The sequence below is a fragment of the Squalius cephalus genome, assembly GCF_949319135.1.
Source record: "Squalius cephalus genome assembly, chromosome: 4".
NCBI lineage: Eukaryota > Metazoa > Chordata > Actinopteri > Cypriniformes > Leuciscidae > Squalius > Squalius cephalus.
The window spans coordinates 42,794,720-42,819,471 of record NC_137125.1 but is presented as its reverse complement, the minus strand read 5'-3'; the positions used below and the strand labels follow the sequence as shown (position 1 = coordinate 42,819,471).

General features: G+C 36.9%; 3 protein-coding genes across 4 annotated transcripts in view; 1 reads left to right on the top strand and 2 right to left on the bottom strand.

Annotated features, from left to right (window-relative positions):
- spx (spexin hormone) overlaps positions 1-781 on the top strand; it is a 2,781-nt gene extending 2,000 nt beyond the window's left edge. For both annotated transcript variants that reach the window (XM_079869716.1, XM_079869715.1), the window contains one exon: positions 1-781. This exon is cut by the window's left edge and continues 914 nt beyond it. The gene's annotated coding sequence lies outside the window, so the exon portion shown is untranslated.
- gys2 (glycogen synthase 2) overlaps positions 1-13,198 on the bottom strand; it is a 13,408-nt gene extending 210 nt beyond the window's left edge. Inside the window, exons 1-16 of the mRNA XM_079869714.1 lie at positions 12,884-13,198; positions 10,788-10,969; positions 9,972-10,163; positions 9,635-9,820; positions 7,826-7,970; positions 7,621-7,738; positions 7,395-7,515; positions 7,161-7,267; positions 6,378-6,437; positions 5,957-6,035; positions 4,333-4,446; positions 3,953-4,079; positions 2,192-2,287; positions 1,922-2,085; positions 1,702-1,782; positions 1-946 (exon numbers count right to left, since the gene is read on the bottom strand). The exon at positions 1-946 is cut by the window's left edge and continues 210 nt beyond it. Of these exons, the coding sequence (XP_079725840.1) occupies positions 740-946; positions 1,702-1,782; positions 1,922-2,085; positions 2,192-2,287; positions 3,953-4,079; positions 4,333-4,446; positions 5,957-6,035; positions 6,378-6,437; positions 7,161-7,267; positions 7,395-7,515; positions 7,621-7,738; positions 7,826-7,970; positions 9,635-9,820; positions 9,972-10,163; positions 10,788-10,969; positions 12,884-13,004 (2,100 nt within the window). The 5' untranslated portion in view covers positions 13,005-13,198 and the 3' untranslated portion in view covers positions 1-739. The remainder of the gene's footprint in view (positions 947-1,701; positions 1,783-1,921; positions 2,086-2,191; positions 2,288-3,952; positions 4,080-4,332; positions 4,447-5,956; positions 6,036-6,377; positions 6,438-7,160; positions 7,268-7,394; positions 7,516-7,620; positions 7,739-7,825; positions 7,971-9,634; positions 9,821-9,971; positions 10,164-10,787; positions 10,970-12,883) is intronic.
- Positions 13,199-15,840: 2,642 nt separating this feature from the next.
- Positions 15,841-20,815, bottom strand: ldhba (lactate dehydrogenase Ba). The gene is made up of 8 exons (XM_079869853.1): positions 20,617-20,815; positions 18,663-18,798; positions 18,221-18,338; positions 17,636-17,809; positions 17,380-17,553; positions 17,089-17,206; positions 16,559-16,682; positions 15,841-16,438 (listed from the first exon to the last, which is right to left on the bottom strand). Exons 2-8 carry the CDS (start codon positions 18,789-18,791, stop codon positions 16,271-16,273), a joined length of 1,005 nt encoding a protein of 334 aa, XP_079725979.1. The 5' UTR covers positions 18,792-18,798; positions 20,617-20,815; the 3' UTR covers positions 15,841-16,270.
- Positions 20,816-24,752: the final 3,937 nt, after the last annotated feature.

Genomic DNA, 24,752 nt, shown 5'->3' with positions numbered 1-24,752 from the left:
CACCAATATACCAAAAATAAAAATAGCCCACTAATATCTCACCAGTGGAACACACATGATATTTCATACAGTGGACTGTCTGAGACTTAATAGTGAAAATGTTTTTGTTTTTTCTATATTTTTATTACATTCTCTTTTATCAGTAAAGCATCCACAATGACAAATGAGTACTTGTCAGCATTTTCAATTTTAAATAGAATTTTGGTTAAAAATGTTTTTAAAGTGTCCATGTTACAGTGTAATTATACATTTAAGTACTAAGTAATAATAATTAACTACATGTACTTACTATATAATAGGGGTTAGGGTTATTTGCATGTAATTATGCATAATTTATAGTTATTACTACAGTACCTGTAAAATAAAGTGTTACCGGAATTTTTAACGGCAAATGTTGATAACACTTTATTTTAGTCTGTTACACATTTTACATGTACTTGCTATAGTAATAACAGTAAACAATGCATAATAACATGCAACTAACCTTAAACCAAACCCTAATCCCAACCCTAAAGTAAGTACTTGTTAATTAATATTAATCAGTACATCCTGCATATTTACACTGTAACAAGGACACCCTAAAATAAAGTGTAACCCACATTTTTTGACATGATCTCAGACTATTTGGACGCCACTGTATGTTCAAGATATCTTCTTGTTCATACTTTGGTGATATCAATAATCCATGTAAAGGCTGTAGCACATTCTCAAAGGGCAGCAGGTGTAAATATGCCGGATCTTAATTCCCATTTTCCAGCGGTTGCTTACCCTCAGGCTCCGCACCCAGAGTGAAAGGAGCCTTGATGTTCTGCCTGTCCCTCTCGGCCTCCTCGTCTTCGTCATAGGTGTCGTCATCTTCCTCATCGCTGTGGTGAGGGGTGGAGTGGAGGGAAGCAGACGGGGATGGAGGGACGGATAAGGGTCGCGGGTAACGGAAACCTTGTGTCTGTGCAAACGAAAAGATTCAGTCACTCATACTGATTCTGATATAATGGTAAACAAGAGACTTGTTGATTCATTGATTTCACACATCTTTAATTTTCTGTGTGTGTGTATATGTGTGTAGTCTTTTTAAAGCAAATGTGTAGAACAACTGTGAGTGAGCTCGAATGGGAATCAAGTCGTCTTCCTGAGCAGGTAAATGTTATCCTGTCAATTAAACTCAAGAACGAAGCTCAACTGCGGTGCATCCTCATCACTCAGGAGTGTTAGATGTCATACAGTACATTCAATAACACCCGGATTAGCAATTTTGAGAGCAGAGAGCTGAGGCGAAACTCAATATAAAGTTTTTGCTCCTAATCAGCATTAACCTGCCATGCTGATAATGATTTAATGATGTTTATGGATGTCATATATGCGATTTTTGGAAGGGAGTTTATTTCTTACATAAGATTTTTTTTTCCACTTTGGCCTTCAGGGCTGCTTATAGCCTATTTACTCAAAGTAGATTTTTTCTGTAACAATGTAAAAGTCCTTACTGTCAATTTTGATCAATTTAATGCATCCCTTCTTTTTTTCTTTTTTTTTTTTAAATCTTAATGACCCCGAACTTTTGAATAATGGTGTATATAATGTCCTTGACCTTTAGGTTCATATAAGATGATGAAACTAAGCACACAGCTTACAAGTAGTGCAGAATTGTGTTGTCATTGTCAGTGCGAGAGCATTAATGTGCATCTGAGTGTTAGCAGGGCTCACCGGTGTGAGGTTGAGATGGTCCGTTTTGAATTTAGCAGGGAAGGATCTGCTGAGGGCCAGATGCCTGGCTTGCATGTAGAACTGAGCAGAGAGAAACACAGACAACCGCATTGAAACATGCGAATTAACCAATGTCCTTTTACACAGTGTTAACCAATGAAATAAAGGTGAATCCCACCCGAGTACTCAGAGGCAGAGCGTGAGCTGAGAAGATACTCACCCGTCCGAGGTATCGCCAGTCCAGCAGGTCAGAGAGTCTCTCCGTTCGGTTGCGTTGGATTATTCGCTGTCTGCGTGACTTTTGGCAGAATGAAAACATGAACTGAGTCAGCTGGTTACACGACTCATCTGCAGAACGGAATCGCCGGTCCACAATGTAGATTCCTACAACATAATACACAATGTAATGTAAAACATATCGATAATACAAAAACAATTAAGATGTGCAAATAGTTTTGGAAAGCAGTGTCTCGTTTCATGATTCACTTACCATATTCAGACGGGTCGGAGACATGTTCCTCCATGAAACAGCCAAACCCAGATAGATTGGTGGTTACGCTGGGAATTCCCATTACAGTACACTCACCTGAACACATCAGATTACAGATGATGATCAGCAAGAGTCATACGCAGTACATGTTTATCCTAAACTGACAAAAAAGGTTTAAAAAAAAATCTGCTTTTAAATATACTGTATATTTAAAAAAATAAACAATTAAGCTGTGTATATCCACTTTTTTTCTGAGCAACCTATGAGAGCCGCCATGATAGATTCTAACTTCCGTTTGTATGCCGTCTCCATATGGAACCCATTGTTGTACAGGATAAAAAGAGTGACTGAATTAATTATACAGAATCTTTTTGAACATTGCTAAAAATAAAAATGAGCGCAGGTGTGTTCATGGACTTTTCAGTTAGTAGTCATTTGTCACATGTTCCTTTGTTCAGTTTCCCGCCACTAGTCTGTCTCCCAACCATAATTGGTTCATCTGTATCACCTATGTCCTATTAATTACCATCATCTGTTTTTGCTATTTAGTTCCACCCGTTCACTCTGTCTTTGTACAATTTCCGTTATGTATGGTTGTATTTATTCTGCCTGTCTGCCCGCTTGGAGAACTTTCATTAAAATAGATGTATATTGATCTTAATCTGTTCATCTTCGTCTTCCCATCTAAGCTAACCGTGACAGCAGGCTTAAGCAGTGCTGTTTCTGTCTGCCTCAACAACATCAATAAAAATAAGGAATTCCTAAAAAAGTAGGGATGAACCGAACCGATAACTGATAATTCTTTACATTTGAAAAAAGTCTCACTATTAAAATACATGTCCCAAGCACACAATTATAATGTTCTCAATCATTTTTTGTAGCCTATATGACAGCACGTTGTACTTAACTGTATTTTCCTTTTTTGAAGTGATTGCAATCATATTATTTCAAGCTATTCTAAACCATCATGGTGAGCAGTGCACATCTTAATTGTCTCAGCTGAAGTAAATAATAATCCATTATTTATCGGCTTTAATATATCGGCCAAATTTTCTCAACGGGCCGATAACAATAACATTAAATGTTAAAGGGATGGTTCGGACTAATTTCACCTTAGGGTCCTTTGCACTATGACCTCGAGCCAAGCACTTGTTTTGAGCACCAGCAATTCTGAAAAGAATGTCCGTATGCCTCACATTCTATGCCAAAGACTGATTAAAGAAAACGAGCATGGCTTGCAGCACTTAAGTTAAAACACTCTCCAAAAAGGTATATACGAACTTCACACCGATCGGGAGCTGTAACATAACATAAATATGAAAATATAAAACCATCTGTTTTCAGTGTAGCTAACCTTGGGTCGCTTCATCATCTACGCACTCATTACACTTTGACGGGTGAGGCACTGAGAAAAGACGGTCATTGCGACACTGTAAAGTGATGGCACTATGGAGCCATGTGCTTTTTTAAACCCCTTTCATAGGTTTAACGTTACATTTTCAGTTTGGAAAATATGCCAATTTGACTAGAAACACAGGAGATCAGAAATATAAAGCCTAATTCTGGTACAGAATACAGGCACCTAGGTACCTAAGTCAGGCAAAACGTCCACGTTCAGGAAAAAAGGTGAATATAAAAATGCTACTGTATAAAATCGAGCTTAAATTCTGATGTCAATGTTTATGTTAAAGTCGAGTCACAAAATGCTGAATGCAAGATTGTGACCGATGTGAAGGTACTAAAATGCGTTGAGTGTTAAACCTGGCGTGTAGCCCCATGGTTCATAGTAGGATGGAAACACTCCCAGATGGCAGCCACGCACAAACTCCTCATAGTCCATGGGCAGCAGGGGACTGGTGGAGGACAGGAACTCCGGATGGAACACAATCTGACAAATACTGACAATTAATACTTCAAGGCCATTCATACACACATTTTTATAAAGATTGACCACAATCAATCAATACAACACATCTTTAATCCATCATGTGATGCACTTAACATGAACTCAAGACAACCAGGGCTCCTACATGGACATTCAGGGCTTAACTATAAGTATGACCTGGGGTCAGTAGATAAAACTGAAACGTGCGGTGATGCTTGTCTAAATCTACTGGGGTCAGACATCATGAACTGCACACCTTCACTCTGTCATTGCGTCCATTGAAGAGGCCGATTCGGCGGATGTTGCTCAGGATGGGGTCTGTGGAGTCATCCAGCATGTTGTGAGTTGTTACTGGAGGGAGAGAGTGTCTCTATGAAGGACAAAGACATGAACATAATTGCAGGTGAGTGTATGGAAGTCAATGGAAGTGTCAATGGAAGTGTATGAAAGGTTAACAAAGAAATCAGCTATCCATAAGCAGTCACTGAATAAAAATCATGAGGTTCAAAGTTTAGAAACTCCATTTAAGTTATAAAAAAAACAATCTTCCTATCAAAATTGGCTGCCTGCTTTACACTTACTTGCACCATTTCAATGGTTTCTAATATACATTATTCTTGCTATTAAATTCCAGAGACTGAGTCATAGGAAAAGAGTGAGTAGACTTTAACTCTCCAGAAAAATTAGCCTCATTTTTTACTCTCATTCCTTCTTTATAAACAAACACCAACACTAACAGATCGATATCTCTCCTTCGCTAGCTCCCCGAAATATTGATACCCAAATAAATCTAACCGGAGTGGCTGTATATTGACGTTCTGCTCATAACACTGCCATTAAGAAGCTGTAGAATAAATCTCAGTAACACATTCAATCTATCGACCGCAGACAGTCAGGTTAAATACGTCACTGAGATCTGTAACACAAACCGCTCCGCCAGTAATCCAGTAGAATGATGCAGGGGATTCCTCCACAGATTTACAGAGGCTTAGTATGTCGATATTCACTATAACCTCAGCCTGACCTTTGATTAGAGTCCATTCATACAAAACAGATGGAGGGCAGGAGAGAATGAATGAAACCCCCCTGAAAACATTTACTCATTAATTCAAAGACGTCCATCTTTAGACCCATAGTTTGTCCTAAAACATCATTAAGTGATGTTCTCAAAAAGAGAAGGAAATATTAATTAGATGTTAAGTTTAAAACATAATGATAATTTGTTGTATCATCCTGAAAGGGTTTCTTTTGTGATAATGACCAGCTGATATTATCCTTTTTTCATGGCTACTTATCAAATAAATAAATACACGTGAAATAGTGATTAGAGTTGAAATTATTTTAGCATGTGAGAAGAGAGCAAGAGACATGAAAATAGCACAAGGTGAGAGATTGGCTGACATGCAACTGTCAAATATCCAATTTAGTGATTGTTACAAAAAAAAACTATATCAAAGTATTATTTCAAAATAAAAAATGGGCAAATAAAGACTTAAAACTGCTGATTTAATTCAGCTTTAAAAATGTAGTCAAATGTAAACAATTTAAATCAATTCAAAATGCAACATTTAAATTGGCTTTTTATTTTTAATAAATTGCATTTACAAATGGCTTCTCTTAAAAAAGTGTCTAAACAGTTTGAGTACATAGGAGTAGCCAATGAACTTGAACATGAACTAAATAACCAGTTTTAAAAATATGTCTCTCTCTCTCTCTCTCTCTCTCTCTCTCTCTCTCTCTCTCAAAACCACTAACTAGAATGTTTTAGGAATATTATAAACTGATACATTGAAAGCACAGTAATATGGTTAAAGGATTCATTTGATTATTTTTCAATGTGGCCTCTTGTGATGTAAGAATTGTGCAACATTTTGACTGACCTGTGTTGCATAAATGGCCCTCTTCATGATTGTGAAATCATCTCTGTCCAGGATTTTGCTCATGTCTGGGATCTCACCCCTGTGAACGCAGGAGAACTTCATTAGATGAGATCCTACAAGCACACACACACTGTCTTGCTCCATGATCACACATGAGAAATGAACTATTGACATCACACATACACATTATAAATATCCTATAATCTGACAACTCCCAGGGGAAGTGTATTCTCATCAACACTTGGTAGACACTGTGAAATATCAACACTTGAAGGTTACTTGGCCACTCCAATTTATGACATCAAATGTTCCTCACTCTTCATCATCACATACTTGACAACATTTACGGTCACATCAATTTTGAGCCCTGTTTTGTCAGGTGTGTACGAGGGAGGGTTTACAGAGAGTGGAAACCACCAACCTTAACAAGCCCTCGTAAAGCTTTTTGCCGAACTTCTCCTTCACCGACTGAGCTGTGTCCCTGAGAGACAGACGAAAAAAATATTGGAGAAGTTTTGTACACTAAAGCCATCTGAAAAGAAGAGCCATTTCCTTTTATTGCCTAATAAATATGATGAGTATAACTAGTGGGAAATCTGATCCAGCATCAGGGCTCTACTCTAATGTTGTGAGCTACTAGAAATAAAGATCCAAAATTAACTATCGGCCCAGGAGTGAAATAAATAAAAACCAGGATAGCCACCAGAGAGCACTCTTCCCCAGACCAGTGTCATTCCACCATGAACTCCATTTCCCAGAATCCTTTGCCCAGACTCATTATCCCTGATTAGTTTCAGCTGTTTCTCATTTACCCTGTTAACTCTGAATCCGAAATCGCCCCCTATACCCTCAAATAGTGTGTTATTTGAGAGGACAGCCATTTGTAGTGGTGTCTGAAACCATAGTGGACATTATTGAGTGCACTTATTCAATCCCACATTGCATAACGAGCATGCAACCAATGTATGCTCAACGGCTGTCCGAATTCGATCACTTGTTTTCATTCACTCCTTTAAGTGAACTGTATTAGTGGACTAACATAGGGAATAGTGATTGAGGGTTTAGGGGTGATTTCGGATTCAGCCCCTGTATATATAAACCTGGTTAACTCAGTCACTTATTGCAGAGTCTTGTATGTTACACTGCATTTCTGAGTGCTCGCTGGTTTAATTGATTAAGATTAGTAATGAATGTAGTTACGCACCACATTTGCTTGCGTACAGCCTGTCCTTTAAGAGACTCCACATTGAAGTTGTTGGTTTTGGCAGGCATGATAAAGAACACAACCACTGTAACATCACTCTTATGAACCTGTTAGCCATAACACAAAAATACAATCAACAATGAACATCTTTTGCTTTGACTGGTATGCTTAAACTAGATAATTATATTTTATGAAGAAACTAAGTTGTATAAGTACAGCAGTGACTGTTCATACCCTTAGCAAGTAGTTTAATCTGGACAGAGATTCGAGGAACAGGTCTGCTCCTTTATTTGAAAACTCATATCGTCCAGCGATGAAAAAGAACAGGGTCTTTTCCAGATTGAAGTCCAGATAGCTGCCAGTGAGAAGAGATTTTTTTTTTTAAAGAAATGATAACAAGCACCAATATATAGACATATATATATAAATTTTTATTGTGCAGACAGAAAAGAGATCTAACCCATAGAAGTGACCTCTTACAAACTCCTGGATCTTGGATTTGTTCATGGAGTGCAGGTTCTGGAACTCATGCATGGCTGAGAACTTCCTAACATTCAGGCCGTTTGGGGTGACCACATCTGCAAGGGCAGTGCATACAAACATGATATTTCCAACATCATGTATTCAGAAGTTAATTATGAGGTAGATGAGGGGCTCTGTAATACCTGGCTGTCTATGAAGCATGTGATTGGCTTCCACAGCTGTAATCTGGGACACGGTGGTGAAGACATGCGCACAGTGTACAGCAGCCCTCTCCAAACAGTAGCGATGGTAGATCTGCCTCTCTCCTGCCTCTTGGTCTATGTTAAACTGCATGAAATAGGAAATAAATTAGATTAAATGGGGAGACTATAGTCTCTTGGATGCAAAGTTGTTTTGTTTTTTTGCAAACTCTGCTGAATTGAGAATTTACAGATCAAAAATATTATTTTATTTTCATAATAATAAACTTTTAGTCACAATCCTGATGTAGTTAGAATAATGAGTCCGATTCTACCATTTTTCATTAAAAACAATGCAATATTAATTTTAAAAAGTCTCAGAGCTTCCCCCCATCAGCAGGTGAAGGAAGTCTCTCTGGGGCCAATAGGCGATAGCATCAGTCGGTAAATCATAAGATGCTGTCAATTATTCTTCAGTCAACCTTCAGGCATGATGACCTTTATGCTCACTACACCAGCCCCAATTATCACTGCAGTCTGCATGCACTCTCACTTGCTCAGTTTCACCTCTAATAAGTGTTCACTACACCAACTAACTTGGTTGATTTCTGTGGGGAACACTTTTTTTGTAGTTTTCTTTATTTATTGTAATGTATTGTGTAATAGGTGAAAATTAAACGTTTTACTATGTAAGCAGAAGTATTTAATGTGGTTCACTCAAAATGTTTATGTATACAATACAGACACTATGTTACGCGAATAAGGTTTCCAGAATATACACACTACCATTCCAAAGTTTGGGGTCCGTAAATAAATACTATTTTTCAGAAATTAATACTTTTATTCAGCAAGGATGCATTCAATTTATCAAAAGTGAGAGTAAAGACTTTTATAATGTTACAAAATAATTATATTTCAAATAAAGGTGGTTCTTTTGACATTTCCAAAAAGTATCCTGAAGAAAATGTGTCACAGTTTTCACACAAAAAAAGGACAATTGTTTTCAACATTGATAATAAGAAATGTTTCTTGAGCAGAAAATCAGCATATTAGAATGATTTCTGAAGGATCATGTGACACTGCAGTAATGGTGCTGAAAATTCAGCTTCATCATCACTGGAATAAATGACATTTTAAAATATATTACAATAGAAAACATTTATTTTAAATTGTAATAATATTTCACAATATTCCTGTTTTTACTGTATTTATGATTAAATAAATGCAGCCTTGGTGAGCAGAAAATACTTTTTTCACAAAAAAAAATCATACCGAACACAAACTTTTGCACAGCTGTGTGTGTGTGTGTGTGTGTGTGTGTGTGTGTGTGTGTGTATCAGGGGCGGATTAACGCATAGGCTTACCTAAGCTATTAGCCTAGGGGCTCACTGTTCAGCAGTTTTTGCAAATATTTTCTAATCAATCTATTTCTGCAGTACTAGTAATTACTTACTAAAATAACAGGCAATGGACGAGCACACAGAACGCATGATGGGTTAATGTTACATCACACTTCCCTATGTCAGTTTCAGCTGTAAACTCACACCACAATTTGAACTCGCTGCAAAACTATTAACCCCCTCATTGAGGCCGCAACCTGGTTGCCTAATCCTAACCCCAACACCACACCTATTCCTAAACCTATCTATACTGGGGACTCAAGGGCTGGGGTCAAAATTCGGCATATATATATATATTATAATGCAATATTATATTATGTAGGGGGCCTTAGAATATTGTGTTGGACAGTGAAGGGCCTTCAAGTCAAAAAGGTTGAGAACCTCTGATGTACAGTGTGAAAAATATCCTCACCTTGTCCAGGTTGTTGTAAAAGTCTGCATTACCAGCGCACAAGTACCGCCCCAGTAGGGTGGCATGTGTGGTAAAAACGGTTGCCATGGGAATCTTGCGGGAGCGGCTCAGTACAAGTCCTGTCCCAGCCTGCCATTCGTGGAAATGAGCAATTACGTTGGGATTGTCCTGAAGTTGGTCTGTTAACTGCAGAAGGAGACAGACAGGTTTAATATCATCAGCAGATTAATCCCAATGTCTACAAGTTAACACACTGAATCGATTCATATTTCAGCTCGGACAGACTGGAAGACTACAGCTATGTGTACACTCAGATGGCTTTTAGTGTAAAGTTTACCTCTTTGAAGAACCAGGCCACAAGAGAACCAAAGATGAGCGAGTCGTTGGCCTCCCTGTCGTGATAGGGCAGCCCGATGCTGCATGTGTCCCACAGATCCCCCTTCCAGCGGTCCAGGTTCCAGGCAGCTGCCCCAATATCAAAGAGGATGACGTACGGACTGCCCTCAATCAACCAGCGGCCAAAGTGAACCTGCATGTAGAGAGAAATTGAAGGCAATATCATCAAAATATAGGCAAATATACCAACATATATAGGCAGTATAGGAAGACCCCACTTATTTCTATTCTTGTTGGAATCTATAAAATTAAAGACTTTGCTGTCCAAGAAACAAGTAATTGTTTTATGTCCCATCACAAGTGTTATTTTAGTATTCTTTATACTCTATATTATGTATGTACTGTATATAGCAGATCCGACACACACACAAAGGAATGTATTAGATAAAATACACTTTTCTGATAAAAAAAAAATTCATAGTGCCTCTGCTGGTGCTGTTTAACTCAAAATGGATATTTTATTTGCTTCCCCTTACAGGGATCCTCTAGCGTCATCTTCTGGTCAGAATGAGACTAAGAAAAAAATATTTTTTATACCCAAGATACGCTGTTGAATACATTTAAAAGCCACTTTATTTTCTATCTAATTTTAATACTATCATCTGATACTAATACAGCAGGTGTATTGATGCTAGATCAGCTTTTAAACATCTTTGTTAATTGGAAAAATGACTAGACCCACAATAAACCTGTCCAGGGCCTTTATGTGTGCGATGAGGACATCCTGACAGGACACCAATAACTGTATATGCAATACCTTGCAACCGTTGTTACTCAAGGAGTCCATGGCGGCTTTGATGGCTTGGCTTGGAGGTTCACATTTCTCCACCTGGGTCTTGAAGTTGTGTTCGTAGTAGGGTCCCATCATAAAGTAGTTCTCACCCCATTCGTCCACTGTGATCTTTGCTTTAGTCTGAATAACAGTATATATACCCCCCACTGGAGATATATGGAAATAAAACATTTATGAATGAGAAAAGGAACAAAATGAGAACATTGTTAAAATTAAAACTTAAAGGGATAGTTCACCCAAAGATGAAAATTAATTTACTCACCCTCAAGTTGTTATAAACCTGTATGAGTTTCTTATAAGTTCTCTTGAAAACAAAAGCTGCTTTATAACAGTTGACTGTCCCCATTGACTTCCATAGTCTGAAAAAAATAAAGATAAAAATACTATGGAAGTCAATGGGGTCCATCAACTGTTAGGTTACCGATATTCTTCAAAATATCTTCTTTTGTGTTGAACAGAACTAAGAAACTCATACAGGTTTGGAACAACTTAAGGGTGAGTAAATGATGACAATTTTCATTTTTGGGTGAAATCACCCAAATTTATATAAATATAGACATAATAATCATTTCAAAAGCCATTTTGTAAGAAGAAGATGGAGACCCCCAGGGGGCCACAAAGGAGTGTTAGGGGGGGGGGGGGGGGGGTGGTGGAAAACTTTAGAGAAAAGCAGTGTAAAAAAATATAAAAATAAATAAATAAAATAAAAAGGTTAAACTAATTAACAAAATAAATTTGATTAATACATTTATTAAAAAATGTTAATTTAAATAAACACATTTGATTAAAATGATTAACATTTGTAAAATATACAAATAAATACATTTTTATTTAAACAATACATACAGTACTACAGAAAAAAAGAAAGAAATGTAACTTAATTGACACATTAATAATATACATTTTTCCACAGTATAAATTGGGATTTTATAGGCCTACTTGAAAATATATATCTTCCTTTTATTTATGTTATATATATTATATTAAATTTCAGGATGGAGTCCCTCGCATGAGGATGATCATATTTGGATTTAAAATATTGAAACCCCCTGTTCTAAAACGATCCATACAAAACAGAATTAGGTCTCACAATCTGGTAATTGATCTGGAGCTTAATATTTAACCAGCTACACGGCCCAAGAGTGTATGAATGCTGCACACATGCATTTATAAATGACAGCTCTGTCTTGTTTAAATATTTCAAGTCTTCTGATAAAGGGGTGAACAATCTTGAGGTCAAATGTGTGCAATTTCAAGGGCCAAACACACAATACCTTGCTGAGGTTAGCAATACACTTTAAAAACCATGTGTGCTTGGTAATGAGATAAAGCAAACAAGATTTTGACAATTGTGAAGTGATTCTTCAGCTTTGAGTAGCCTACTTTTTTGCCTAATTGAATTTTAGAATCTTTTTTAATTTGTGGACAATAGACATACATGCGTCTCAGGTAAATTGTAAGTTTGTTTTGTTTTATTATCATGAACAAATTACATTATAGACCTATGTAATTTCCAGCACATAAAATATGATTATGTGGTGGAAATTAAGGGGATGAAACGTAATTTTTATATTTGTGAGGTAACACCTTATTTGGATGGTCCCTTTTGAACATTCTGTTAACTAAGTAATATTACACCTATGTCAACTAGTGTATTAGTTGACTGTCTGCTATATCTCCTAACACTTTACTTTGATGGTCCCCAACAGAAATTCTACTAACTATAAGTAACTTTGCAACTACGTCAACTTATTCTACTAACACCTATACCCAACCAATACTAATACTCTAATGAAAGTGAGTTGAAATCAAGGGGACCATCGTAAAATAAAGCGTAAGCATTTATGGAATAAAATGGCCTACATATTTGCCTGGAAAAGGCTTAGCTCATACCTAGCATTTTATGTATCAAATGAAATAGGCCTACCATAATATATATATATTTTTTACAGGTATACCTTTTGCATAATTTGACAAAATTGCCTAATTGGAAATGCACTCTAAAAATTAAAAAATTGCACAGTGCAATATACAAATAGTAGCCTATTGTAAGTTCTTACCCTTATTAGTTACTTCCCAGGCGACCTCAAAGAGCAGGAGATCTTCCACAGGTAGACTTTCCTCTTCCCATTGTGGAAGTCCACTTAATGATGTTATTGACAAAGATCTGGACAGTCGCATCTCACAAACGTCAACTGGAGCTGCAAATGCAAATGGACCGAATTACAATTGTGGTAAAAAAGAACCTAAAACTATCTAAACATGCAGCCACTGAAACGCCAAATTTTGGTTCTCGTTTAGGTAATGGAGCGCCTGGGGGTTCTGGAGACACTTCCTCTCAATGTGAACTGCTGCTCGATCTATTTCTCTAACCTTTAGTGAAGTGTAAAAAAAAAAATCTGCATGTGTACACTGTGATCGCGTGTCTAAAGTCCACAGACATCAAGGCGAACTATTTGGCCGCTGCGCGCGGACGATACGTGCACACGCACCCATATTGCTATGTTCATCTTTTGGTCCATCTAATAGCCTAGGCCTACTACTGTAAAACAAATAGCATATTCCAATGCATGATTTCTTTCCACATCAGTCAGTAGCCTAGATATTTAAAATATATATATATATATATATATATATATATATATATATATATATATATATATATCAGAGAAAAAGGGTGGACGAATGTAAATACAAAAGTTATGACGCACGTCTATATAGCCTACGCATTTTTGTCGTTTAACATGCGGAACAACATTTGCTATTTAGTTTTTTTTAAATTAAATAAAAGTATCTGGACATTCGTGACAAATTAAAATACCAGATAGATAGATAGATAGATAGATAGATAGATAGATAGATATAGATAGATCTATCTAGTATTTTAATTTGTCACGAATGTCCAGATACTTTGATACTATAGATAGATAGATAGATAGATAGCCTAGATAGATAGATAGATAGATAGATAGATAGATAGATAGATAGATAGATAGATAACCTTTCAAGAAAGAAAATAGTTCTTAAGCCATTTTTTTTGTAGAATTTCAACTAGGCCTAAATCTTAAATAAACTTAAATCACTTCACCGATATTACTTTACCTGAGAAACAGTCCCTAAAAGTACTCAAAAGTCTATCGTTACCATTTAAAAACTGCATTTTCAATTTAAATAATTTTTATACATTTACATTTAGGATGTTTGTAGCATCACAAAACAAGAACAACAACCCTGTAAAAAGCTTTTATCAGTTCCCCATCACAAATAAAAAAACATCCGACTTTGCATAATTCATACTCACATGCCAGATAATGTTGTCAGTGCTGACTCTTTATGGCAGGAACATTTTCTTGTAGTTATGATATCACCTTATTACCATGCTAAAGGCAAGATAACAATGAAAGTTTACCATATTTTCCCCACAACATAATTGACCATGATTGTAGGCTACACCATTATAGTGGCTCCATTCATGTTTTCCCGCTACAAGACCCTTATTTTACTTTCATATCATGTTGTTCTCTGGCACAGAATGAGAGAAAACAAATAAAAATGTGTTATGTGTCTACAATAATGTGCTTTTGGTGGGTTTCGCAGCAAAATTTCAGCAGCTATTTGAATAATCGACTTCAGTGTACAGTTTACCACAGGATTTCCAAGAAGAAGAAAAAAAAAACCTAACATTTTTACAGTTGAAATGCTCTGGATGAGGGAGGCAACAGGGAGGTCCTATTTTTTCAAAGACAGTAATATATGTAAAATAAGGTCAGATGATGTCACCAGCCAAGCTTTATATTGAAGGAGGACAGCAGAGCATGGGTTTGTTCACTGAAGAGAGAAAGTCTCAGCTGTGCTGCATATAGCCTAAGCTTTACAATTCAGCAGTATGAAAATCAAGGCACTGATTCTCTTCCTGTCAGCAATGATCTGTCAGTCCACAGCTATGAGAGCACTATTCACTGACATGGATACACCTGAAGCCAGTCCAGGTAAGTTGATGCATTTCAATCCAAATACATGATTAATAATGCTTGTTTAAAGTGTACTGAAAAGTATATCTTAATTTACAGACTCCAAGCAGCACTATCTCTCAATGGAGCGGAGGCAATTTGACGAGCCCAACGCTTCGGACGACGGAAACCTTTGCGTTTTCATCCAAGAAAAAGATGAATTGAGTAAAATTTCCTGCAAACATCGATTAACACGCAGTAAATTCAACTACAATCCGTTCGGGCTGCGTTTTGGGAAGCGAAATGAAGCGACAACTGACTCTGACAGACCCAAACACGAGCACCTGCTGCCAATGATGCTTTACCTGAGAAAACAATTAGAAACTTCGTGAAAATCACTCTTCATCTTCAGATGAAAGGATGTGGTTTGCTTGGTTGAAAACTGTGGGTAATTATTTCCGGCACGCTTTGCCTGTTATTATGCTTTTATTTCTTAATCATGGGATTTTATGGCACACTTGTTTCATTGAGTTATTGTATTTGTGCAATAAACGATTTATATTGTTTGATGGCTTTTGAATTATAATTGTGGTAAGAGTGCGAATTATGGGTGGTTGGTTGAGCACCCCAATTAATGTTTTGAAGCAGACAGGACGTATAAAATGTTGAATATTATTTTCAGAAAGGGTTTTCTATAAGTTCATTTTACAAGTAACCTTCTCGCGTATTTTCGTTTGGCTGTAAACAGAATAATTGTTCGCTGCAGGTAAAGGCAGTTCCAACCCTTTTGTTCCTTTAAAGATAGAACATTGACAACCTGTATTTTTTGTATTTAAGCGTCACAAATACAACAGAATTAGTTTTATCTTCAAAACGTTTAGGTGCAAAAAATAAAAAAAAGTTAACCTATGTTAGATGAAAACTAGCCTCTCTATTTTAAAAGTCATTGTATAATTTCAGACACTTTTTTGAAAATCTATTTATGCAGCTTGTTTTTATTAAAGGTTTTTACCACCGGAAAGTGCAACTTGCATCAATATAAGATCTCAAAAAACAGCCAAGACAGATTTTAACAGTTCATTATTTTATTAACTTAATCTTACACACACACTAATGACCAACACTTACAAAATAATTCAGAATGAATACATTTGTATCTACCTCACTTCATTCCCTTCTCCTCTTGACTTAAACAGCAACAGAATGTTCCCTAATGATCTCACTAAATTAGGTCCAGACAAGAGAGGTGTTGGTTCCTTCTTCATTGCCTACACAATGACTTAACAAGTGCAAAGATGTTCCCCTTTGATCATTCTCTTTAGAAGAAAGATTTCATATTTTAGATTATGCCTACCTAAGCCACCATGGAAAGAAACACTTCAAAGCAACCATATCCAAAAGCAAGTGAGAAGAAAGGACCGACATAGTTAGAAAGAGTGTGTAAAGATACTGAGGGAGTGTGAAGAGTGAACGAGTGTGTGGCATCCCGCAGTTGACCTACAGGTCCTTCAGGTCTTTTTGGATGCCCCACAGAGTGTCACCGCTCTTCTTCAGCTGAGCGATTTCTTCATCGGTCAGGGTCATGTTGATGACGCTGCCCACTCCGCTGCTGTTAAGCACACAGGGCAGACTCAGGTACACCTCCTCACTGATTCCAAACATGCCCTGCAGACAAGCAACAACACGTGAAGTGATCACTTAACAAAATCACCTTGATTCATTCTGTGCAGTTCTGGGATATGAAAGTGTATGACTGTCATGATAAACGGTGTAAACTCCTCTCACCTTCACCATGGTGGAGACAGGGTGGACCCGGTTCAGGTTCTTCACCAGGGTCTCGGTCAGGTCTGCCACACTGAGGCCGATGGCCCAGTTAGTGTATCCCTTCAGCTTGATCACTTCGTAGGCACTGAGAGAAGATAGGAGCAACTAATTAACAGTGGATATTTACTTTATCATTACTTAGTCATGTCATTCCAAACACCACTTTGTCTTTATTTTATATTGAGTATTTTGAAACCAAGAACTTGAAAGCTTGAGCTTCAAACATTAAATTTCCATCTGAATTGTCTACAAGAAAATTACTACAAATTCTCCTTTTGTGTTAAAAAAACCCCTACAAGTATATGGGTTTGTCAAATTGTGTAATTATTGATATTATTTTGGCTGAAATCCATTTTATTATAATTTATGAAAATACTGAAAATTATAATTCACCTTCTCAACAACACTGTGGTTAACTAAAATTAAATAATCTAGATTTCCAATTGCCCATCAGTCATATAACAGAGCCCCCAAAACAAGATGTCCCCTACCTGTCCACAACCATCTTGTGAGCGTCCTTCCAGTTCTCAGTGTCTTTATCTGTGCCGATGTCAGGGTTGAGTTTCTGCAGGCTGACTCCTGCCACATTTGTTCCACTCCATACAGGCACTGTTAAACAAAAGAATATGCTGTGATTGACTGAAATCGTGCCACATCATGCAGCCGTTGACATTGTGTATCAATCTTAATCTTTCTGCCAGCTCTTCATCCTCTCCCTCTAGTTACTTTTCTTCCTCTCCCACACCCTCCATCTTTCCTCTCCATTCAGCTCCATCTCTCACCGCTGGAGTCTCCATGCTCTCCCAGGATGTAGCCGTTAAAGCTGCTGGAGTGGATGCCCAGTTTCTCCGCCATGATGTAGCGGAAGCGGGCGGAGTCCAGGTTGGTCCCGCTACCAATGACACGGTGCTTTGGCAGGCCGCTCAGCTTCCAGGTCACGTAGGTCAGAACATCCACTGCATGAACACGGACAAAAGCAGTTACTACAGATGCACTTCAAAACATTCAAATTAAGCATGCTGTGAGTTTGTTGCTCACCTGGATTAGACACCACAACAAGGATGCAGTCAGGACTGTATTTGACAATCTGAGGGATGATGTGTTTGAAAATGTTGACGTTCCTCTGCACCAGGTTCAACCTGCTCTCACCCTCCTGTTGACGCACTCCGGCCGTCACCACCACGATACGAGAGTTAGCAGTCACAGAGTAGTCTATAAAAAAAATTAAATAACACACACTGCCACTCAAAACTTCAGGCAGTACTACTGAAAATTCAAGCCTTTCAGCATAGAGGTGTGTTGTTCAGCAAATTTTTGCAGGCGAAATCTAGCAATTTCAATAAGAGTTCACAGAACCAGGCATTTGGAGTCAAGGCCAAAATTTCCCTCATGCAGATTTCGCTATGGGTTCAGGTTGGTTACACAGATCTGCTGTTGACCAACAGAAAGCTGTTTGGTTTGAAAGTAACACTATTGTCAAGTACCTTTTTTTGCATGCAAAACATTGATTGCACCTTAAGCCTCTAGCTTTTATAAGATCACGAGAACTTGATGTATATTAACATACAAGCTAAAATAATCTGATCATTTTAACAGAGTCAGGCTCATGGAAGTGCATCCCACCCTTGTCAGCCACAATCTTAGGGGTCTTGAGGAAAAGGCTGCCATGTTGCAAATCCAACATCTCTCCCCTCAGTCTATCCTCCACAACATCCACCAGAGCCAGTTCATCTGTAAGCTCCTACAAGACAGGAAACAACATTATTACTTTAAATGCAAGGCAATTTTCATAGTAAGCTGCAGTCACATTAGTTAAATTTAGCAGGAAAAAGGCTCATTGTCTAAAGTGCAGCTTATGCAAAGCTCCCAATTGCATCGATTCCTATTGAAATGACTGGATTTTGCCTGCAAAAATTCACCTAGCGACAGTGAACGTGACCACAAGTAGCTATAAATTATATATATATATTCAAGGCATGAATGCCACCAAAATTCAAAGTAAGAACATTTGCTCATTACACTTATGTAGAGTGATTCATTGAGTGATTAAGATTAAGTCTCTTACCCTAAGCAGGATGCTGACAGCGCACGCCATGCCCACCTGTCCCACGCCAACAATTGTGACTTTGTTCCTGGGGGGCTCAGCGGGGCCGCTGGCCAAAGGAGTGATCAGCTTCTCCATTACTGAAGCCATGATCCCGCTGGAAGAACAGGACAGATCATGTTCACAATGCAAACTAATGAGAATGTACCACCTCCAAGCCATCAATAATAAAAATTAAAGTAGAAAAAAATGACAGGAAGCTGTGTAGTAAACATTAACTGGGTAAGATGACACGGTCAGGCATCAAAGCTGGGTCAAGGTAACAAGGTCACCCTCACTTCGTAAACCATTACTCCATACTGTGAAAATTACCCATATCCTGAGTTGCAACCAGCAGAGGCCCACTCAATAATAAAATTAGCCACTAGAGCCAAGTCACTCTGCCCCCATTTGCTAGACAAACTGAGTGTTTCTACACACTGCAATATTAATTAGGCAATGTGTCCATCCAAGACAAACACAAGAGAAAAAAAAAAGAAAAAAAAAAACTTATATAAACTAAACTATTAATAGTTTACTTTGCCCCATCTAGTAAGCTTCTAAGTGAATTATACAAATGAAATCATAATTTATTTTAGGCAGTTAGAATTACAGACAATTAAGTTTATTACAGTTGACTAGACAAACCTGTACTGGCTTATGAGCATGCAAACTCTGGCACACACACAGAAAGAGAGCTCAATTGTGACACTAATCCACAATGGGCTCATGAGGATTATGTTAGACATTAGATATGATCTCGAAAGTGTTAGATATTGCCATCATAAAAGGTCTAATTGCACTTCTTCAATGGTCATAGCCAGCATAACATACAGCCATGCGCCTTTATCTCCAAACCTTATCTTGAAGTGCTTCTGCTACTTAACATAACTTAACTATTGTTTTATGAACTTATATTCATGTGAAACGCTCAACCAATTACATGAAGCCCAAAGCTAGTACTAAACCACATTCATGAATTTATACACTTAAAATCAAAATAGTGGGCTTGAAGTACTGTGTAAAAACTAACAAACCAAATCAGAGCAGTTTACAAAAAGGTTTGGTGGGTAACGTTAGCTATGACTGTATAAAAATGAAATAATGCAACGCTATGTTGTAAGCTAAGGCTAATGGATAAATTAAATGAACTAAAATTATGTTAAAAAATTGACCTGTTTATTCATTCAATTGTAAATGATAACATTTTAAAACATAACATTCTAGAAGAATTATTAAAAATAATTTTAAAAACTCAAATTGAATTAGCCTACACTATTTAAAGCTAAAATAAAAATAGTGTAATAATAACTTTGAACTCGTTAAACACAGTTTGTTGCTACTGTGTAAACATAATTCGAATTGTTCTAAAAATAAAAATATAGAGCAAAAAGTAAGTATTTCAACTTAATTCAGCGCTCATAAAACCCTTTTATGACGCAACCGTCCTTATCACGTCCTTGACGATTCGGATGAAGTAATTGCGTCTGAAAACAAACTGCAAATTGTAAAATCATGATGGTAATCGATTCACTCTTATTTTAAGAGCCTCTAGTAGTTAATCATTCGTAGTGGCCTCTCTCCATCAGTTGAATCTAAACAAGGCCAAATTCACGGTCAGCGTGCAGTGGATTCCTCCATGTTCGTGCGTGCACCAAACACAAACGCCCTTGGCTGCTCATCTATCAAATCAGGTTGGAAACACGACTGTTACTTCACTTCTAACGCAACAAAATACTTCAGACTTCAAGGTGTGTCGCACGGAAGTATTGCAAACAACAAAGCGCCTACTTATTCACACCTCTTCAATGTCAACGACACTATACATCGCACCATGACGACGGTGCTTGTTTAACATAACGCTGTTAATCGAGAGAATTTATTTAGATGAGGCATATGCGAAGCAATAAAACAGCCATTCAATGCATATACATACATTTGTTGCAGGAATGTTAAATATGTATCCTTAGCTGCAGGAAGAGCAGTGAGAGCCGCTGCTGAGTACCGGTGAGAGCGAGCGAGCGCGTGCGTGGCGAGGTCGCGTGATTCGTGGAGGAGTGGAATTTAAGCGTGCGGCGCTACGCAGAGAGCGTATGACCTACTGTCACAAGTGCATGCGATGCCCTTACTGATATGAGGAATATGAGAACGACAGACAGACCGGCCCACTTTCCCCTTGGAGGACTATGTCAAGGATTTCATTGTTATCATAAAAATACTTCCTCTCCACTGACCTTGCACCTTAATGAGATCTTTATTAATGCAATATTTGTCCATAATTCCACATTAACGTCGTATCCCAAATAATCACTATGCAAAGTCAAATATTAAAATTAAAACTTTTTCCAGCTTTCATTAGATTATTTGGGTTGTTGGTTGCCCAATGGAGTTGTTATGCAACAATGACAGGTTTTGAACTGCCTAGTAAACACATCCAGATGGAACCTAATTAGTGAATCTTGTTGTAACTCGAACATTACATTTCAAATACAAAATCAAGAAAACTTGCGTGGCTACTTTACTTAAAGTTGGCATAGATTACCCTCAATTTTGAAATAAAACAATTGATATCAAAAGGCTTTAGCTTTTGCACTTTGGAGCCACATGTTTCCTAGATTATGATAGATAGATAGATAGATAGATAGATAGATAGATAGATAGATAGATAGATAGATGTGTGTGCTATGGCACCTCAGCAACATGCATCAGCCTTCTCATGATCAAACAATGCTTTCTTAAATCCTAAATATGGGGACCAATGAGGCCTCTGTTCCTCCCACTGGCTCATCCAATAAGAGCATGCATCAGTCAGTGACATCAGTCAGTGACATTATTTGCTTAAAAGCTTAGAGAAAGGAAGAATGTTTGTCTACATGCATCAAATAAGGAAATAAAGAGATGAAATATACTAAATGGATGAAGATGAAGAAAAGAGCAAGAGAGAAGAAGAGGAGCTGTGCATGTGTGTGTTAGGGGGGATTATGGGACACCTTGCTGTCTTGTTAGTGCTTGGTTTTGTGGATAGATTGGTGTGTGTATTACATAACTGTCTGTGCCCTCTAGGTCTGGCTATCCTGACGGCCACTATAATGGAGCTATTATAGTGTTCTATAGATAGTTCCTGGAAATGTTAAATTCTCCCATTCGAATTTTCATTGTATGTGTTTACTATTTTTTTAATGCACTCAAGCCCTTATCAAGCTGCAAAAGAACACTTAACCACGCTTAACTCGCATGCTGTTTATCTAAATGGATGTGTCGATCCTGCTAAATATAGACTTTTTAGTCTAAAAATGGCACTTTGTAAATACCGAAGTACAAATACAACCTGTCATGTTTCATGTCATTGAAATTAGTTCAGGTGCCAGTTGAGAAATGTATTTATCTATTGCCATGGCTGTCTAAATAGTAAATACTAAACTGAAGTAGATGTGTACACAACAGGTTTGGCATAGTTCACCTCATATATTTCCACCAATCAGTGAGCACAAACCTACCGCCCATCAAACCAGTGGCCAATCACAGAGAGACACTGTTCTTCATGAGGAAAATGAGGGCAGCTGGAACATGGAAAGTGAGCTGTGAATATAAGTCGGAAAAACTGTAGTATTATATAGTTTTTATAGTATTAATATTAGGGCTGTCAAACGATTAATCGCGATTAATCACATCCAAAATAAAAGTTTGTTTTTACATAATACATGTGTGTGTACGGTGTATAATTATTTTCTATATATAAATACACACACATGCATGTATATACTGTGTATATATATTTATATTATATAGAATTTATATTATATATAAATATTTTTTATATAAATAACACATTTTCTTAAATATATATATGCATGTGTGTGTATTTATATATAGAAAATAATTATACTCCGTACACAAACATAAATTATGTAAACACAAACTTTTATTTTGGATGCGATTAATCGCGATTAATTGTTTGACAGCCCTAAGTATTATATAGTTTTATATCAGTTATATGTACTGCATATAGATTATTATCATTATAAATTAAACTAAGGAGGAATGTAATTCATTGTCTGGTATCTTTATTCTGCTTCTAGGCTCTTCAATCCCTCTCATGGAATATTACAGAGGCTGGCAAACGTTTGGTTATTAATGAACCCATGTGACCCGGTGGAAGGACTGCATGCTATTTCAGACTGACCTTTATGAGACAAGGGTTGCAACAATAGAGAGAGACAGATGCATTAGCACACACTCACATGCACAAATACATAGAGTGTGTTATTGCCAACACTATTCTCACAGGTTTTCTTTTGGCCGAAATGTTTCATTACCCAACTTTTATAAATGTATGAAAACAGTACCAAATCTTTTATGATTGTCGAATATGAAGCCATAACCAATGGTGAAGCAAAGAAAATCTTCATTACTGCCTAAGTAATGATAGATCTCAGTATTTTTGAGTGAATGATGCATAAATATAATAAAATGTAAGTGCAGATTATGCAATATGATACAGCATATTTATCTGAAATTTTAACAAAACATGATTTCTAACCAGTGCTTTTTAGCATCATTTAAATATTTGAAGTCATTTTGAGTTTTGACATTTTTGTGTTTTTGAAAATGTCTATACAGTTTTTTATTATCTTTTATTTCGTTTAAGTTTTGTTATTTTAGTACATTAAGTGAAACTAAATGAAAATTTAAAAAAGTTGCTTTTATTGCAGTTAACATTTATTTTATTTCAAATAACAAAAATGTTGTTTTTTTTTATTCCAACTCAGTCTAATTAAAAGTCACATCCAAATGCAGCTACTTTTGCATTTTTCCAGCCGTGACAAAGTCAAATCTAATTGGTGTAATTCTATTGTGCATGATCACGAGCTTCACAAACAGCTGCTTTAACATTTAACTCTCTATGTTCATGTGTTCACCAAAGGGCTAAAAATAGCCAGTTGGTCCAATAGTGTTTTGCATCCATGTGGGTTATGATTTATTCATTCCAGTTTATATGATTTGTAAAACTAAAGTTCATTTAAATACCAAACTCACAGTGAAATCATGTGCTTTTAACACACTTTTGATGGCTTGATGCCGTAATAATAACTAGGGAGGTGAAGGTGCATGTGGAGCCATTACAGAGTAAATGCATTTGTGGCAAAAAGGTTACAGTGAAATGCAGCTCTGCACCTCGTGACCTTTGACCCTCAGCATCAGCGGCTTAGGAAGCAAATCAGAGAGCCTTCATTTCTCAGAATTCATCTTCACAGTCCTCCCACTGCAAACCACATCAACAAGACAAACCAAATGGGATATAATGACAACAATGGAGCAAACAGACACGTATGAGAACACCCAGTCCTTCCCTCTCAAAACCCCATACACTCACAAAGAAGCCCAAATGCAGGCACACTCTGTGAAATGAATGACCCCTCTCTGCTTGGTGTTCCTCTAATAGGATGTCTCTTAAGAGCTCAAAACAGGCTGTACTGAGGTCACAGGTCACCATTTTCCCGTTGCTTACATCAAGGTGATGACAATAGGAGAGAGAACGTTCATTGTAACGGCGCGATAAGACTGTATTAGTTCATCACTCATACTGGCCACTCAAAGCAATCGAGACACTGTGGATTCCACATCACCGAAATGCTATAAAATATTCATAAAGGAAATTATTCAAGAGCAGGAGTTTCCATCTTGTTCGCCCTTTTGTTAGCCCCTAATACATACGTACATATATGTATATGTATTTGATTATATATTAATTCAATTTCTATCACAATCTCACAAATCAGTGTTGGGTGTAATGCATTACTAAGTAATGAATTACTGTAATTTAATTACTTTTCCCATGAAAAATAATAAGGGATTACTCTTAATTTTTCTGTGATTTAATTAGTTACTTCTGGTTTAATTGCATTACATGCTGTTCAAAGTTATTTTAGTATTATTTACATATTATATAAGTAATATTTCAGTTTTATACTTTCCGTGTTCATTTGAATTTTAGTTTATGTTTTTAATATTTTAATATTTTCAATCAAAATGTATCATTTTTTATGAGCTTTAATTTATTTTAGTTTAAGA